Source organism: Lipotes vexillifer, unplaced genomic scaffold (assembly GCF_000442215.2).
Source record: "Lipotes vexillifer unplaced genomic scaffold, Lipotes_vexillifer_v1.1 scaffold519, whole genome shotgun sequence".
Classification (NCBI taxonomy): Eukaryota; Metazoa; Chordata; class Mammalia; order Artiodactyla; family Lipotidae; genus Lipotes; species Lipotes vexillifer.
Genome location: NW_006773945.1, coordinates 2,190,435 through 2,207,639, shown reverse-complemented (window position 1 = coordinate 2,207,639; position 17,205 = coordinate 2,190,435). Strand labels below are relative to the sequence as shown.

At 36.6% G+C, this 17,205-nt stretch overlaps 1 protein-coding gene across 1 annotated transcript in view; it reads left to right on the top strand.

Annotated features, from left to right (window-relative positions):
* PIK3C2A (phosphatidylinositol-4-phosphate 3-kinase catalytic subunit type 2 alpha) overlaps positions 1 to 17,005 on the top strand; it is a 101,944-nt gene extending 84,939 nt beyond the window's left edge. Inside the window, exons 22-34 of the mRNA XM_007448588.1 lie at positions 3,499 to 3,591; positions 4,864 to 4,993; positions 7,493 to 7,629; positions 8,146 to 8,315; positions 9,116 to 9,272; positions 9,967 to 10,076; positions 11,715 to 11,922; positions 13,124 to 13,248; positions 14,172 to 14,289; positions 14,380 to 14,452; positions 14,788 to 14,897; positions 14,985 to 15,110; positions 16,777 to 17,005. Coding sequence (XP_007448650.1) covers positions 3,499 to 3,591; positions 4,864 to 4,993; positions 7,493 to 7,629; positions 8,146 to 8,315; positions 9,116 to 9,272; positions 9,967 to 10,076; positions 11,715 to 11,922; positions 13,124 to 13,248; positions 14,172 to 14,289; positions 14,380 to 14,452; positions 14,788 to 14,897; positions 14,985 to 15,110; positions 16,777 to 16,959 — 1,740 coding nt within the window. The 3' untranslated portion in view covers positions 16,960 to 17,005. The remainder of the gene's footprint in view (positions 1 to 3,498; positions 3,592 to 4,863; positions 4,994 to 7,492; positions 7,630 to 8,145; positions 8,316 to 9,115; positions 9,273 to 9,966; positions 10,077 to 11,714; positions 11,923 to 13,123; positions 13,249 to 14,171; positions 14,290 to 14,379; positions 14,453 to 14,787; positions 14,898 to 14,984; positions 15,111 to 16,776) is intronic.
* Positions 17,006 to 17,205: the final 200 nt, after the last annotated feature.

Genomic DNA, 17,205 nt, shown 5'->3' with positions numbered 1-17,205 from the left:
TTTCCTCTCTTGTGAATGGCCAGGTGGAGTCTTCCAAGGTTTATAACACTTCTTAGAGTCATCAAAAAGTAGTTGTAATCATCAAAATTGAGTAACTATATTTTTAATTGGGCTAATGGTAATACAAATAGTGGATTTTTCTCTAACATGAGTTCAGCAAAAGCAGCCGATTAATTCATCCATTAGTGTCTGTGATTTTGAAAGTCTAGGGTACAACTATCCATAAAGGAGTCTCACATTTAATTTTTTTAAGTTGACATATGGCTACTCTTCATTGAAATACTGGGTTCGCCAAAAAGTTCATTTGGTTTTTTTCCGTACGATGGCTCTAGTAGTGCTTAGTTGTCTTTAACTTCATGTGAAACAATTTTCTTAGATTGTATTGTGACAGCTGTCATATCAGCGAGCATTTAAAAAACAAATCATCAAAATTGGTGAATTTTTGTGTAGCCATTTTAATATTGAAGATGGAAGAAAAAAGCAACATTTTTGGCATATTATGCTTTATTATTTCAAGAAAGGTAAAAACACAACTGAAATGCAAAAAGAGATTTATGTGGTGTATGGAGAAGGTGCTGTGACTGATAGAACGTGTCAAAAGTGGTTTGCAAAGTTTCGTGCTAGAGATTCTTGCTGGATGATGCTACATGGTTGGGTAGACCAGTTGAAGTCAATAGCGACTTCATTAATTGAGAACAATCAACGTTATACCACGTGGGATATAGCCGACATACTCAAAATATCCAAATCAAGCGTTGAAAATCATTTGCACCAGCCTGGTTATGTTCATTGCTTTGATGTTTGGGTTCCACCTAAGTTAAGTGAAAAAAATCTTTTTTTTAAATAGATGCATTTATTTATTTACTTTTTTTGGGCTGCATTGGGTCTTCGTTGCTGCACGTGGGCTTTCTCTAGTTGCAGTGAGCAGGGGCTGCTCTTCGTTCTGGTGCGCAGGCTTCTTGTTGCAGTGGCTTCTTTTGTTGCGGAGCACAGGCTCTAGGCATGCGGGCTTCAGTAGTTGTGGCACACGGGCTCAGTAGTTGTGGCTTGTGGGCTCTAGAGCACAGGCTCAGCAGTTGTGGCACACGGGCTTAGTTGCTCTGCAGCATGTGGGATCTTCCTGGACCAGGGTTCGAACCTGTGCTCCCTGCATTGGCAGGCAGATTCTTAACCACTGTACCACCAGGGAAGTCCTAAAAAGATCCCTGACTGTATTTCTGCATGCGATTCTCTGCTTAAACGTAATGAAAATGTTTAATTTTTTTCTTTCTGGCAAAAAAATCATTTATAACCTCCCCATGCACATAAAATGACTGGATACACTTTGGTTTATATGCTTGCAGGCTTTTTCTAGTTACATGAACTATGTTTTTATAAAAATAAGCCCTTACTATATGAACTATTTTGTAACTACTTTTTAAAAATTTTAATTAAATTAATTAATTTATTTTTATACAGTAGGTTCTTATTAGTTATCTCATTTTTACATATTAGTGTATATATGTCAATCCCCATTTCCCAATTTGTTTTTTGAAAACAAATTGTGACAGGAGATGAAAAGTGGATACTGTACAATAATGTGGAATGGAAGAGACTGTGGGATAAGCAAAATGAATCACCACAAACCACACCAAGGGCCGGTCTTCATCCAAAGAAGGTGATATTGTATATATGGTGGGATTGGAAGGGAGTCCTCTATTATGAGCTCCTTCTGGAAAACCAAACAATCAATTCCAACAAGTACTACTCCCAGTTAGACCAACTGAAAGTGGTACTCGACAAAAAGCATCCGGAATTAGTCAACATAAAATGCATAATCTTCCATCAGGATTATGCAAGACCGCATGTTTCTTTGATGACCAGGCAAAAACTGTTACAGCTTGGCTGGGAAGTTCGGATTCATCCGCCATATTCACCAGACATTGCACCTTCGGATTTCCATTTATTTCAGTCTTTACAAAATTCTCTGAGTGGAAAACATTTCAATTCCCTGGAAGACTGTAAAAGGCACCTGGGGGCTTCCCTGGTAGCACAGTGGTTTAGAATCCGCCTGCCAATACAGGGGACACAGGTTCGAGCCCTGGTCTGGGAAGATCCCACATGCCACGGAGCAATTAAGCCCGTGTGCTACAACTACTGAGCCTGTGCTCTAGAGCCCGCAATCCACAACTACTGAGCCCGAGTGCCACAACTACTGAAGCCAGTGCCTAGAGCCTGTGCTCCGCAACAAGAGAAGCCACCGCAGTGAGAAGCCCGCGCACTGCGACGATGCGTAGCCCCCACTCACCGCGAGGAGAGAAAGCCTGCGCACAATGCAGCCATAAATAAAATAAATAAATTTATATTAAAAAAATATTGTATAAAAAAAAAGTCACCTGGAACAGTTCTTTGCTCAAGAAGATAAAAAGTTTTGGGAAGGTGGAATTATATAGTTGCCTGAAAAATGGCAGAAGGTATTGGAACAAAATGGTGACTGTGTTGTTCAAAAAGTTCTTGGTGAAAATGAAAAATGTGTCTTTTGTCTTTACTTAAAAACCGAAGGAGGGCTTCCCTGGTGGCGCAGTGGTTGAGAGTCTGCCTGCTAATGCAGGGAACACGGGTTTGAGCCTTGGTCTGGGAAGATCCCACATGCCGCGGAGCAGCTGAGCCCATGAGCCACAGCTACTGAGCCTGCGCATCTGGAGCCTGTGCTCCGCAACAAAAGAGGCCGCGATATTGAGATGCCCGCACATCACGATGAAGAATGGCCCCCACTTGCCACAACTAGAGAGGGCACTCGCACAGAAATGAAGACCCAACACAGCCCAAAATAAATAAATTAATTAAAAAAAAAATCAGCAAGTAGCTCATCCTCATTAAAAAACAAACCAAAAAAACGAAGGAACTTTTTGGCCAACTCAATATAAGAGTGGGTGCTTGAGCTGTATAATTATGTCACTGGAGGTGTGGGGGTTACATTTACCCCTTGAATTTTGTTTGCTGTTTCCTTTAAATTGCTCTTGCTCTCTTAAATTAGTTTTTTAGCCAGTTTAATTTTAATATTAGACTTGATCTTTGCTAATGAAATTGTTCAAGTTAGTGTCACTATTTGATCCCATGACTAATTATTAATTTTACTAGTACCATGAATAGAAGTAGAGATCTCATTCCAAATCTTACTGATTTAGAGGAAAGATAAGCATATACAAAATTTTGTGCTTTGTTGAAGGATTATAACACTTTTAAAGTGTCATAATATTTCAAAATTTTAATGGTTTTTGTCTCAAGTTTTTAAGGTATTGCTTCTCTGCTTAGACAATGTGTTATGTTTAAGTTTCAAAAAGTATCTTTATATACCTCTTATGTGCCAGATAATCTAAGAAGCAGCTCACGTGTGTTATTTCATTTGCCCTAATTCAAAGGAAAAAGTGAAAGGAGAAATGCCTTGGACAGAAAAATTTTTTTTTAAGTTTTTATTTCAGTGTTATCATTCTAATGCTTAACATATTGTATTTGTAGTCATGTTCCTTCTTCAGTTCTAATGCTGTGCCCCTGAAAGTCACAATGGTGAATGCTGATCCAATGGGGGAAGAAATTAATGTCATGTTTAAGGTGAGCAGAGAAAGGTGATTTTGTTTTTTGGTAATTTAAAAATTCTTTTCTCAAATTCCTTTTTCAAAATTGCAACAGTAGTTTTGTTTATTTAGAATTTAATTAAATTGAATAACTATGTGAAAAATTATTAAAAAGATAAACTGTTCCCAAATGGATTTGGTAATAAATGCAACTCTGGGCTAGAGCTGCTGTATATGGCCATGCTAGTTAAGTGTTAGTACATCATAGCTCTAAGTAATGCCTTTCACCTGAAGGTGAAATGGTATGCCCTGGAGACGTGCAGGGCGATATTGAAAAACTATGAGAGGGGCACTCTTTTTGGAAACGTGTAACTTACTTGTGAGAAGCAGCAGGAGTAGAGTACTTTAGAGTAATCTATTACCAGTCAAGGTTTTGTGTGTTGTGATCACAATTAGTATTATTTTTAAGAAAGAATGGAGAGTTTTAGTTAATTCAGTGAGTTCATTTAGTGGAGGTTCATCAAGATAGCTTCTCTTGAACCACCTTTGATATGTATATAGCAAGTTCCCATATACTCAGATCTGGTTTTAGATTCCATTTTATTGTGTTGATATATTTTCCTTTTCCTAAAACAGTATTATCTGTTTGAATACAGTAATTTTATATGTTGTAATATTTGTTAAGGCAAATCACCTCTTTTTTTCCATAATTTTCTTGGCCAGTCTCAAAAATGTATTCATCATTATGTGTTTTAAACTTATTTTATCCAATTTAAAAAGAAAATGAAAACTTGATGTGATCCAGTTAGAATTCGTTTGGGGAGAGCTAACTTTTTTTTCAGTAAACTTTTAATTTGAGATCATTGTGGATTGAAGTTTGCAGTTCACTGTAGTTCATTTTAAGAAATTACACAGAAATCCTGTATACCCTTTACTCAGTTTCCCCCAGTGGTAACATCTTGCAAAACTGTTTTACAATATTGTAGTTAGGATGTTGACATTGATACAGTCAAGATATGAAATATTTCGATCAACACAAAGATCTTCCATATTGCCCTTTTAAAAAATTGAACATAATTCACATACCATAAAACCCAACCTTTTAAAGTGTACAGATCAGGAAACTGAGACATGAAGAGGTTAAGTAACTTTCTCTAGAATGCTGCAGAAGAATAAAAATGTGGTTCTGTTCATCTTATTCTTTACTCTCTTTACTATTCCCTCCTCCCCACACACCCCCTTTTATTATATGTAATCTATTAAGTCTTTTGGAAATGTACAAGTTTCATTTTGTTTCTTTGATTTCAAGGTTGGTGAAGATCTTCGGCAAGATATGTTAGCTTTACAAATGATAAAGATTATGGACAAGATCTGGCTTAAAGAAGGGCTAGATCTGAGGATGGTAATTTTCAAATGTCTCTCAACTGGCAGAGATCGAGGTAAATGTGTTAGCTATGTCTTATGTTATTTCCTTGAATTTAGCTCAGAGTGCACCTGCTCTAAGGGTCCTGGTGCTGGAACACTATGATCTCAGCCTTATCACTTTCCTTTCATAGGTAAGGATGTGCAGACTTTATCTTGTCAAAACGAAATCAGTTCAGGGACTTCCCTGGTGGTGCAGTGGTTAAGATTCCAGGCTTCCACTGCAGGGGGCATAGGATACGTCCCTCATCGGGGAAGTTCTGCGTGCCGCACGGTATGGCCAAATAAAGGGAAATCAAGTCAGTTTAAGAATTCTCGCTGGTTTTATATAGTAACTCAATGAGTAGCCCTAATAAATGCTTGCATGACAATAAGTTTTACAAGATGGAAGTCACTTTATCAAGCAAGATTCCTCATTCATCAACAAGAGCCTGCCATTTCACTGAATTAGTTTTTCTGTCACTATACTTATTTCATATAGTTGAACTCTTCTTTCTTCTTATGGAATTCTATGTAACTTTGTAGGCAGTCAACTCCCTCTTTTTTTTATGTTGTTTCTAATGGTTGAGTGCTTACTTTGTGATTTGCCCTGTGCTAAAGCTTTTCACTCGTGTTATCTCACTGTGTCATTATTTTTCAAATGAAAAATCACATTCACATCCTCTGTGAAGTTGTTTTTTTTTGCGGTACATGGGCCTCACTGCTGTGGCCTCTCCAGTCACGGAGCACAGGCTCCGGATGCACAGGCCCAGCAGCCACGGCCCACGGGCCCAGCTGCTCCGCGGCATGTGGGATCCTCCCGGACCAGCGCATGAACCCGCGTCCCCTGCATCGGCAGGTGGACTCCCAACCACTGCACCACCAGGGAAGCCCCTTTGTGAAGTTTTTAACAAGCACCTTAGTCTACAGTAATCCTCCCTTCTCCAGACTCAGCAGTTGTCTTTAATACTTACCGGACATTGCGTCATCTCTGCTGGATTGATTTTAAGTTCCCTCAGGTTATGGTAGTACTTTGTATATTTATGAACGTTTATCCACTGTTTTGTACACAGTAATTTCTACATGTGTATGTTTGATAATGAAATTAGAAATTTGTATATTAAAAATTTGATTAAACATACTCATAGAATCAAGATGCAGGTATTCATTGAAAAAGGATGTCACTGTGAACTATAAACCACATAATGTAACCAAAACAACATAAAGGATCCAAATGAGTTCACTCTGCCATGTGTGACCAGTCTACTAGGATTACAGCGTGACCCTGCATGCTTTCGTTTTGGATGGCCTGGAGGACTTGGCCTTCTTGGTTATTTCCAGTCCTTTCTTCAAAGCAGGTCTCTGTGTCTGTATCTTTTATTTTGATAACAGTGCATCTCCTTGATTTGTTAAAATATATAAAACTAATTTTTAAAATATATAAAAAATATATGCACATAGTAAAATATCCATATAGCATGTAATAGAATAAATTGGAATGTAAATCTTAGTTTTCTCCCACACCTCCTAGGTAGCCTGCTCCCAAAATATAACTGCTTATATAGCTTTCTGAGACTATGTTTTTATTCTTTTTAAAAAAATTTTTTTGGCCACACCACACGGCACACGGGATCTTAGTTCCCCAACCAGCGATCGAACCCGTGCCCCCTGCAGTGGAAATGCAGAGTCCTAACCACTGGACCACCAGGGAATTCCCTTTCTGAGACTATTTTGTATATATTCCAACATGCATAATACTTTCTTTTAAACAAAAGGTACAGTTCAATATGTGGATTTTGTCTTTAAAAACATATTTTTGAGATTTTTCTACCTAAGCACAGCATTTACATTTCAGTAAGGAAGACAGAACATGTACTTGAGACTCAAACATATCACAAAGACAATCTTCATCTGTTCTTCCCTTTGAAAGGGCTTAATGTACTCTGAAACACTCTTTATTGCCCAAGTACATGACTAGAGAAAGTTTTTTGTGCAAAATGGGACAGCATGTATCTTGTAAGTAACTTTATTGATGAGGTCAGTATTATCTAGTTTGCAGTTAAAGTTGTTATTCTTTGTGTGGGTAGCACATGGATGTACGACAAAGTCTGAAATAGTCAAATTCAGTTTTATATCTTGGGTACTTTTTTTTTTTTTTTTGGTGGTATGCGGGCCTCTCACTGTTGTGGCCTCTCCCGTTGCGGAGCACAGGCTCCGGACGCGCAGGCTCAGCGGCCATGGCTCACGGGCCTAGCTGCTCCACGGTATGTGGGATCTTCCCGGACTGGGGCACGAACCCGTGTCCCCTGCATCAGCAGGCGGACTCTCAACCACTGCGCCACCAGGGAAGCCCTATATCTTGGGTACTTATGAAAATAAAAAATAATTTTGATTTCTCACATTTTCTAGCACGGGCTGCCGAGTTGATTTTTTTTTTAAATGTTGATTGTTAGCTGGTATCTTATGTCAAACGTCAAAAGCTATAAATTTGGTGGGGGGGAGACATTTTCACATATCTTAATGTTTTGTTGTTAAAGGCATGGTGGAGCTAGTTCCTGCTTCAGATACCCTCAGGAAAATCCAAGTGGAATATGGTGTGACTGGATCCTTTAAAGATAAACCACTTGCAGAGTGGCTGAGGAAATACAATCCCTCTGAAGAGGAATATGAAAAGGTGATTAGCTAGTCTCTGTATTCTAAATTTCTGTCAAAAATGTGTTACATAGGTCTTAAGTGCTTTCATTTTCCAGCTCTGGTGACTAGTCATTTAGTTTAGGTTGTGAATTTTTCTCAGTTTTAATGAGATCCTAGTTTATGTCAAGTCATTAATGTATTGTATTTACAGATAGATACGTACAAATGCTATCTGTTGACCTATGAAAGTAAAGTAGAGGAATTTTGTTCTTTGTTGGTCTTTTACACTATTTAAGAGCTCTCCCTTTTCTTAAACTGACAGGATCTCTACCTGTTTGTTGAAAGACAAAAGCTAGAGAGAAGGGGCAATAACCACCTTTAGAAGGGTGTTTGCTTTTGAAAAACTGGCTTCTGCTACCATAACCCAGTTTACAAGCTAATGAGAAAGTGGATTATAATAGTGTTTTCAACGAGTGATAAATTACTTTAATCTTTGTTACCCTGCCTCCTTTAAAAATAATCTTTTTCCTAAGATAATTTTGTATCTTTATTATAGGCTTCTGAGAATTTTATCTATTCTTGTGCTGGATGCTGTGTAGCCACCTATGTTTTAGGTATCTGTGATCGACACAACGACAATATAATGCTTCGAAGCACAGGACACATGTTTCACATTGACTTTGGAAAGTTTTTGGGCCACGCACAGATGTTTGGTAGCTTCAAAAGGTACTAATATTGTTATTATTGCTAAAGAAAATAGAGGCACTTCCTATTTCACAAGTTAATGTCCCCATCTATTACATATAAAATAAGCTACAAGGATATACTTGTACACATATAAAGTAAGCTACAAGGATATACAACACAGGGAATATAGCCAGGTTTATAACTATAAATGGAGTATAATCTTTAAAAATTGTGAATCACTATATTATACATGTAACATATAATATTGTATATCAACTACAATTTAAAAAAATCAACTTCAAAAAAAAAACCAAGTTAATGCCCCAAACTTCGCTTTTTTTCTTGCTGTTCTTTGCCTTGTAGCTCCCTTTGAGCGTAACTAGGGATGAAAAAGGCTCTAAAAGATGACTTTACCATGTAGCAGAAAGAATGAGTATGTGTGTGTAACCTTTGAAATGAGTTAAGGTGTATTTTATTTTATCTAGTTAGTGGTACCTATTAGAAATGTTCCCATTTATATAACGGCAACGAGTACAAATTTTTTCTCTATATTTGTTTGTAACTAATATTTGATCTCTGTTTGGCTGTGGGTGGATTGATAAATATCACCTTGGAAATATATATAAATTCTACCTAAATAATGAGATTATATGATGGCTTTCCTGGGGAAATGTGAATTTTTAAGAATTATGCAAATTCAGAACTGCCTGATACTAAGTTACCCACTTAGAAACTGCTATGGCTCAGATAGCTTTAGTTCAATAGCCATGTAATAGCAATAGCACTTATTTGAATATCTTCTGTAAACAGTATTTTGTATGTACTTTCTTTTTAAATAGGGATCGGGCTCCTTTTGTGCTGACCTCTGATATGGCATATGTCATTAATGGGGGTGAAAAGCCCACCATTCGTTTCCAGTTGTTTGTGGACCTCTGCTGTCAAGCCTACAACTTGATAAGAAAGCAAACAAACCTCTTTCTTAGCCTTCTTTCACTGGTAACTCTGTTCTTTACAAGCATTTAATTAATTTTAAATTAATGGCTCTGTGTTTCAGTATCTAAAAATAGATATTTTGTGATTTTTTGGAATATAATTTATTGTAGTTTCAAGTGTCATTACCGAAATATTTTAAAATTGCTGCCATGTGAAATATGCCAGACACCATTTATATAAAATAAAAAAATAAGTCACTAGATAGAGTGGGTACCCTGGGGATGAGCAGTAATAGTAAGGGACTATTATAGAAGGGACTCTGAGAGTATCATCTGGGATGCTGGTAAATGTTTTATGTCTTAATCTGGATGTGTTCAAATTTTGGACATTCATTAAGCTGTGCTTTTAAGATTTCTGTGCTTTCCTGGTTGTATATTAAGTAAAAACAAACCAGAAAAAAACCCCATGATTATTGTGACTGAAATTGATGTAGAAACAGAGGACTACACAAAAGACCTGGATTTCACAGCGTTTATTCCATAAACTGGCTATGACTTGCAACAATTGATCTCCTTGGCCAAGATTTTTCTTATTTATGAGAGAATCACTTAGTCCCTAAAACCCTAACAAACTCTTTAAAACTGTGATTGTTTTTGGTTTGTTTGCTTTATTTCTGATTACTTGGCCAGCTTTTAGGGAGGGATGAGGAACAGACTTTTAAAAAATTTAACTCACAAACCTTTTATCCTTTCTAAAGATGATTCCTTCAGGGTTACCAGAACTTACAAGTATTCAAGATTTGAAATATGTTAGAGATGCACTTCAACCCCAAACTACAGATGCAGAAGCTACAATTTTCTTTACTAGGTAAGGTATATTTAAGTATATTAGAGAAGGCGCACAGTTTAACCTTGATTTGTTTTCCTTAGTTTAAACAAATGCTATAATTTTGATTTATAGGAAAAAATTGTGATTCACAGTACTAGCAAATAGGTTTATCAAAAGTTTATTTACTGAATAAATGTGAAGCATCGGTAATAGCACTTTAAAAAATACATTTATTTCAGGAATTCCCTGGAAGTCCAGTGGTTAGGACTCGGTGCTTTCACGGCAGTGGCCTGGGTTCAATCCCTGGTTGGGGAACTAAGATCCAGCAAGCCGTGTGGCGCGGCCAAAAAAAAAAAAATTTACTTCTCTCAAAATATGATCTCGGGGCTTCCCTAGTGGCGCAGTGCTTGAGAGTCCGCCTGCCAATGCAGGGGACGTGGGTTTGTGCCCCAGTCCGGGAAGATCCCACATGCCGCGGAGCGGCTGGGCCCGTGAGCCATGGCTGCTGAGCCTGCGCGTCCGGAGCCTGTGCTCCGCAACTGGAGAGGCCAAAACAGTGAGAGGCCCGCGTACCGGAAAAAAAAAAAAATCTCAAGTTTTATTTAGTATATGATTTCAATTCTAAACGTCCCTTTTATGAATCATTTCTGCAAAACATAATTTCTACAGTATCACATACAAGGTTTTTCTCTAAAATGGTATCTCTACTAATGTATTTTTCAGGATTCTGCCATAACAATTTTCATGGATACCATAAGTGCTTAAAACAGTGAACTCTGGGTCACTGCTGTAGTAAATTGTTGTTATATGATGTAGTACTTGAAACACATGTACCAATGAGTGGCATTTGAACTTGTGATTATTACTTTAGAAGCAGATCTTCCTGGCAAATATGTTCTAAAGGTCTGGTGACCATGTTGGTCACAGACTAGTGGTACCACCTCATTAAATGGCACAGCAGGGAGGAGCACATGAGCTCATATTCTTTTCTTTCCTTTTTCTCTTGCCTTCTTCCTCTCAGTGAAGAAGAGGTAGAAAACACTGGACTGGACTTCCCTAGTCTCAAGAGTCTGGGCTGAATTGAATTGAAGGAAGCTGACTTTTATATAGCCTTCCAAACTAATCCTGATAATTTAGGTATTGATGGGTTTTGTCTTGTTTTTTGAGATTTGTTGGATCCCCTGGGCAAAACTATAAAGCAGGCATGTAAGTATTAGTCGGCTTGACCTGCCATAACAATACACCATAAACAAGATGGCTTAAACAAAGGAAATTAGTCTTCTCATTTTTCTGGAGGCTGGGAAGTCCAAGATCAAGGTGCCAGCCTATTTGCTTCCTGGTGAGGGTTCAAGCTTGAAGATGAAGGAGAGAGGAGAAGAAAAAGGAGGAAGAAAGTCATTCTTATAAGGACACTAACTCCATAAAGGCCCTGTGGGGTTGGGACTTTAACATTTGAATTTTGGGGGACGTTCAGTCCCATAGCAAGGCAAAAACCTTTGTGTGAGGTCCCCTGACCTTTACTTTTTGACTCTCTTTTTGATTCTCACTCCTTGACAAAGTGAGAATCTACTCAATATTTTTAAATGAATAAAAGTGTTTTTCATCTTTTATTGTTAAAATAATTGAGAATGTTTTCTTATGAACTTTAATGTTAACACATTGTCTGATTATCTCTAGGCTGATTGAATCAAGTTTGGGAAGCATTGCCACAAAGTTTAACTTCTTCATTCACAACCTTGCTCAGTTGCGTTTTTCTGGTCTTCCTTCCAATGATGAGCCCATCCTTTCATTTTCACCCAAAACATACTCCTTTAGACAAGATGGTCGAATCAAAGAAGTCTCTGTTTTCACTTACCATAAGAAGTACAACCCAGATAAACATTATGTAAGTATCTGTATCTGTATCTGTAGACACTCATGCGTGCATTATTTTTGTCCTTTCCTACTTCCTTCACTGACTCTGCTAAAGTTCAAGCATTTGTTCTTTTCATACTTCTTTCTTCCATGGATGGTCCAAAAATTAATAAGTATACTTGGAGCATCCCTAATTGTTTTTTGGTGTTTATTTCTTAGTAAATTTGCTCCAGAAGCATGAAGGACAAATGATACTCTTCTTTTCAGAGACAAGACTGAAAGGGTGCTGCTATTTTGCTTTTCTCCTTCCTTATCTTCAATTTGTTTTTAATTTCAAAGGTAAACCCTTGCTCAGTGTAACAAACTCAACCAATATAGAAGCATGTAAAGTAAAAATCTAAGTTCTCATTCCACTCTCCAGGGATGATTATAAAACATGCACATAAAGTTGGGTTTTTTGAACAAAAACAGGATCTTTAGTGTGCTCCCCCCCAAAAAATAGTATAGCATTATCATCTTTTTTGCTGTTATTTTTGTGCTAATATTTTTGTTGGATAACTTTACAGCACCGTCAGCCTTTAAATTTTTGACAAATTGCTAGATTTTAAAAGTGACTTCACTATTTTGATTTTTACCTATTCTTAGTAAATTTTTATATGTTTACTGAGTATTTTAGGATACCATTTAACTGAATAGTCCATTCTTTCCCCCCAATGATTTATAATGCCACCTTTAAATAAAGTAAGTTTATATCCCTGAATTTATTTCTGGTCTTCTGCAGATATATCTGACTCTCTGTGCACCAGCATTTTACTCTTTAAGTACTTTATAATATATTGACAGTGTAAATATCCAGTAAGACATGTTTTCCCCCATCTCCCAGTCGCCCTAAGTTTTGCCTTCTCATTTGCTCTCATAAATGAATTAACTTAATATTTTCACTGAAAATGCGCTACACTTATAAATTTGGAAGGACATTTATATTTAACCCTAGAAATAGAATGACTTTCACATTCCAGTTATTTATTTAGACAATAGTTAAGAAGGTTACTCTTAGAATGTAGTTAGATATGCTATAAATACCTTGACTTTTATATTTGCTGTATACTGTTGGTGACATATATATTGCAAAGTGAAAAGCACTTGGTACATATAATGGTCAAGCTGAAAATTGTCTATCAAGAAAGGTTATATTATAAATCTAATGTGTTAGGGGTGTGATTTCTTTTCAGATTTACGTAGTCCGAATTTTGAGGGAAGGACAGCTTGAGCCATCATTTGTGTTCCGGACATTTGACGAGTTTCAGGAACTTCACAATAAGCTCAGTATTATTTTTCCACTTTGGAAGTTACCAGGGTATGTTCTCATCCTTGTACATTAATCTTGTTTTATAGGAAACAATTTCTTTATTACCAAGTATAGGTCAAAAGCTTTGTGTTAAGCTAGTGTAAGATACTGTACTATGGACCGTGTGCAGCTAATTTTCCTTTGTATCACAAGAGCCTGACACAGTTCTAGACATAAACAAGGAACTGAGTTTTTCTTGAATGAATGATTAAGATCTTAAAATATGTTTAAGTTTACATGTTTGTGTAAATTTCTAGCTTTCTAAATCACTGCAGGAATAATCTATTACGGCCATATTGAGCTCCTCTGAAAAACAGTAAACTGAGGCACTGATCACTGATCAAAATGTTAGTGTTTAGGTTTGTATTTGATACCCTTTGGAAACCTTCAATTTTTAAGGTAGCTAATGACCAGTAGATGTCCTGTGTTGAATTGCTCCCATTCTTCTCAAGACTAGATTTCGAAAATAAGGAGGCAGTAAAGTGGGTATCAGAGTTTATTTCCATGTGCAGTCTCATTTTACCACTGCCACCAAAATAAGCAGAGTTAAGATGAACTTGATTTGAGCCCTATGGCATTTGTGGATTTTATTGGTATCAATAATAGCTATGGCTGACTGAATAATGATTATTTTGGAGGATAAGATCTTCAAATTTGTGAATGATTAATCTTGAGTAGAAATAAGTAGGAAATAAGTAATAAATATGCATATTAGCAATGTACATTTTGTACCAAGGTCATAAAAGGATAATATATACTTGAACTGTTTCATCTGTAGTACTTGGAAAAGAAATCCAAAAATTACTTTATAGTGAATTAAGATGCCACTTTGTACTTAAGTGTATAAAAGAATATTTCTAAGTATTATACTTGATTCTATAAATACTCCCAGATGAAATAATTTAAGTTCCACTCCTTTTTTTCTTTTGTAGCTTTCCTAATAGGATGGTTCTAGGGAGAACACACATAAAAGATGTAGCAGCCAAAAGAAAAATTGAGTTAAACAGTTATTTACAGAGTTTGATGAGTGCTTCAACGGATGTAGCAGAGGTGACTATCCTAACTGAAAAATAATAACATACTTTCTGTGCTGCATAGTATTTAAATTAATGAGTCTTTTTTTTCCCTCTTCCACCTTAGTGTGATCTTGTTTGTACCTTTTTCCACCCTTTACTTCGTGATGAGAAAGCTGAAGGAGTAGCTAGGTCTGCCGGTGAGAATATTTTTCTCTTTATTGATAATTCATGACTTCCCTATGACCTGCAAGTCTGTAACTTCTCGATGGATGTGGTAGAGTGACAGTGGGGTTACTGTCTGTAAACAGTGAGAATGAGAGGAGGGTATTCTTTCCAAGCCAGTTGATTTCTGGATAAACATAATTTTCCTAATGGAGTGTGATTACTAAAGAAGTGTGTGTCAGTGGTCTACCAGGTTCTTACCTTTTTTTCTCCAACATGTGATGGTCCTGGAATTAGAGCAAAAACTTCTGTTGCAGCTTGAACCACTGCAAGCAACATAAAATAAAGATGAACATATTTATATTTTCAGATGCAGGTTCCTTCAGTCCTACTCCAGGCCAAATAGGAGGAGCAGTGAAATTATCTGTCTCTTACCGAAATGGCACTCTTTTCATCATGGTGATGCACATCAAAGATCTTGTGAGTGATTACAAATGATGATTGTAGAGGAAACCTACAAAACCTTGGTAGGAAACATTACTGTTAAGGGAATGCTTTTCTTTATAGGTTACTGAAGATGGGGCTGACCCAAATCCATACGTCAAGACATACCTACTTCCAGATACCCACAAAACATCCAAACGTAAAACCAAAATTTCACGAAAAACTAGGAATCCAACATTCAATGAAATGGTAAGTTAAAATCATTTCTAAAAATTTCCTAGATTTGTTGTTTTAAGATTTTTAATTTTAAATACTTTAAATTAAAATTTTTTAGCTATCAGTAGCTGAACTATTTATTGTACTAGTAAGGCAAACCACTAGCAGTCCAATGGTATTTAACAAAATAATGCAGAATTGAACCTTTGATCATAGATCCTTAGGCTTTAAAAAGATCTTAGGGGCCATTATTCAACTACCCTTCTAGTGCTTAAACCCTTTCAAAAAGTGTATGTCTAATCTGTGCTGAAATACTTCCAGGCCATCCAGTTTGTTTTGGGCAGCTTCAACTCTTAGATCATTTTCTTTACTGAGCTGAAATCTTCACTCCCTCTAGTTTGCACCTGTATGTCTCAGTTGTACCTCTTGGAACCACACAGAAATGCTCTGTTCTTCCTTCTACGTGGCAGCCCTTGAGACAACTGAAGTTCAAATGCCCTTCCTCTTTATTCTGTTGAAACATCTTCAGGACCTTTACCTTGGTTTGATAGGAGGTAGTTTCAAAATCATCCTCCTTCTAATTTGTCTTAGTCTGTCAACAACCCTCGTAAAATAGAGTGATCTGAACTGAAAGCAGTAAGCGAAACATCAGCTGAACAGTGGGGAGCAGAACTGTGACTTTGCTGAGCCACTCATGGTCAACTTATAAATTTACTAATCTATTAAAATGTGCTAACCCCTAGTCTAACTACTAGTTGGGGATAATAACCACATTATTTGTGTACATTAACATTATATCCACACAGAAATGTCTGGATAGAGATTTGGAAGCAAATAATTCTGAAGTTTCATCAAGGTTATAAATTTATTAAAACCACAGAATACCCTTTCAGCCCTTTTTAAAAGCATATAAAATGTTTGGAGAAGACCAATTGGTATTATTCTCAAAAAGTAGTATAGGCTTTTCTTCTAGTTAGTGTTATACTTTCAAGAAACTGAAATGTGGTCATTTTTTTAGTTCTTTTAGTCAAACAGTGAGAACTAGATTAAGGAGATGTTGCTCAGAAGTTATGGTGAGGCTTTCTTGAAAAGAAAAAAATTGTGTTGCATGCAGTGTTTGAAACAGAATAACCTTACAACACTCCAGATTTGCTATAAACTACATTTGTAATTGGTGATTTTGCACATGGATAATCAGAAATTATCACTTCATGGTATACAAAATCCAACAGAATAAAGACAACAAAGGGAAATTTTAATCCCTCACTTTTTGTAAAATAGTTACAATTACACTATCCCAACTTGCTTCCTTCTACTCTCTTTCTTCCATTCTCTTCCTTCCATTTCTCTTTTAAAGATGATCTATTAAATTATCTTAAGGCAGGCTGCCGTGTAATTTTCCTTCCCCATACCTCCATTTCAGAAAAACCATGTTTTTAGTTTTTAGCTAATAATAATTTTCTGCTTTGTGCATTCCTGTCAGACACTCAGAGGAATGATAGTACAATCCAAGACTCCTGAAATACAAAATGTGCATCTAAAGTATGAGACATATTCTACCAGATATGTCATAATCACTGTCATTAGTTGTAGTCACTCTTTGACTAATAATCTCACTTATGTTTTTATGTAAAATAATCCTAGAAACCGGACAAATAAATAATTTGTAATCTGCTGTTTCTTTTTGCCTTTGCTATAGCTTGTGTACAGTGGATATAGCAAAGAAACCCTAAGACAGAGAGAACTTCAGCTAAGTGTACTCAGTGCAGAATCTCTGCGGGAGAATTTTTTCTTGGGTGGAATAACCCTGCCTTTGAAAGATTTCAACTTAAGCAAAGAGACAGTTAAGTGGTATCAGCTGACTGCAGCAACCTATTTGTAAGCTAGTGAATTTCTGAGCTTTGGAAGCAAGAATAGTTATAAACATGTGCAGACACACGTGAACTTTGTATAATATTTTTATACTGGACAGAAATTATAAAGTAAATGTACTTGCTGCATTTCAACACATCTGTTGGACCAACAGTTACTTAACTTTTATGAATTTGTTGACTCCATTGCTGTTTTAAAGTCATTGTATAGAATGCTATAAATCCTAAACTTAATATATAATAAGTCCTGAAAAAGA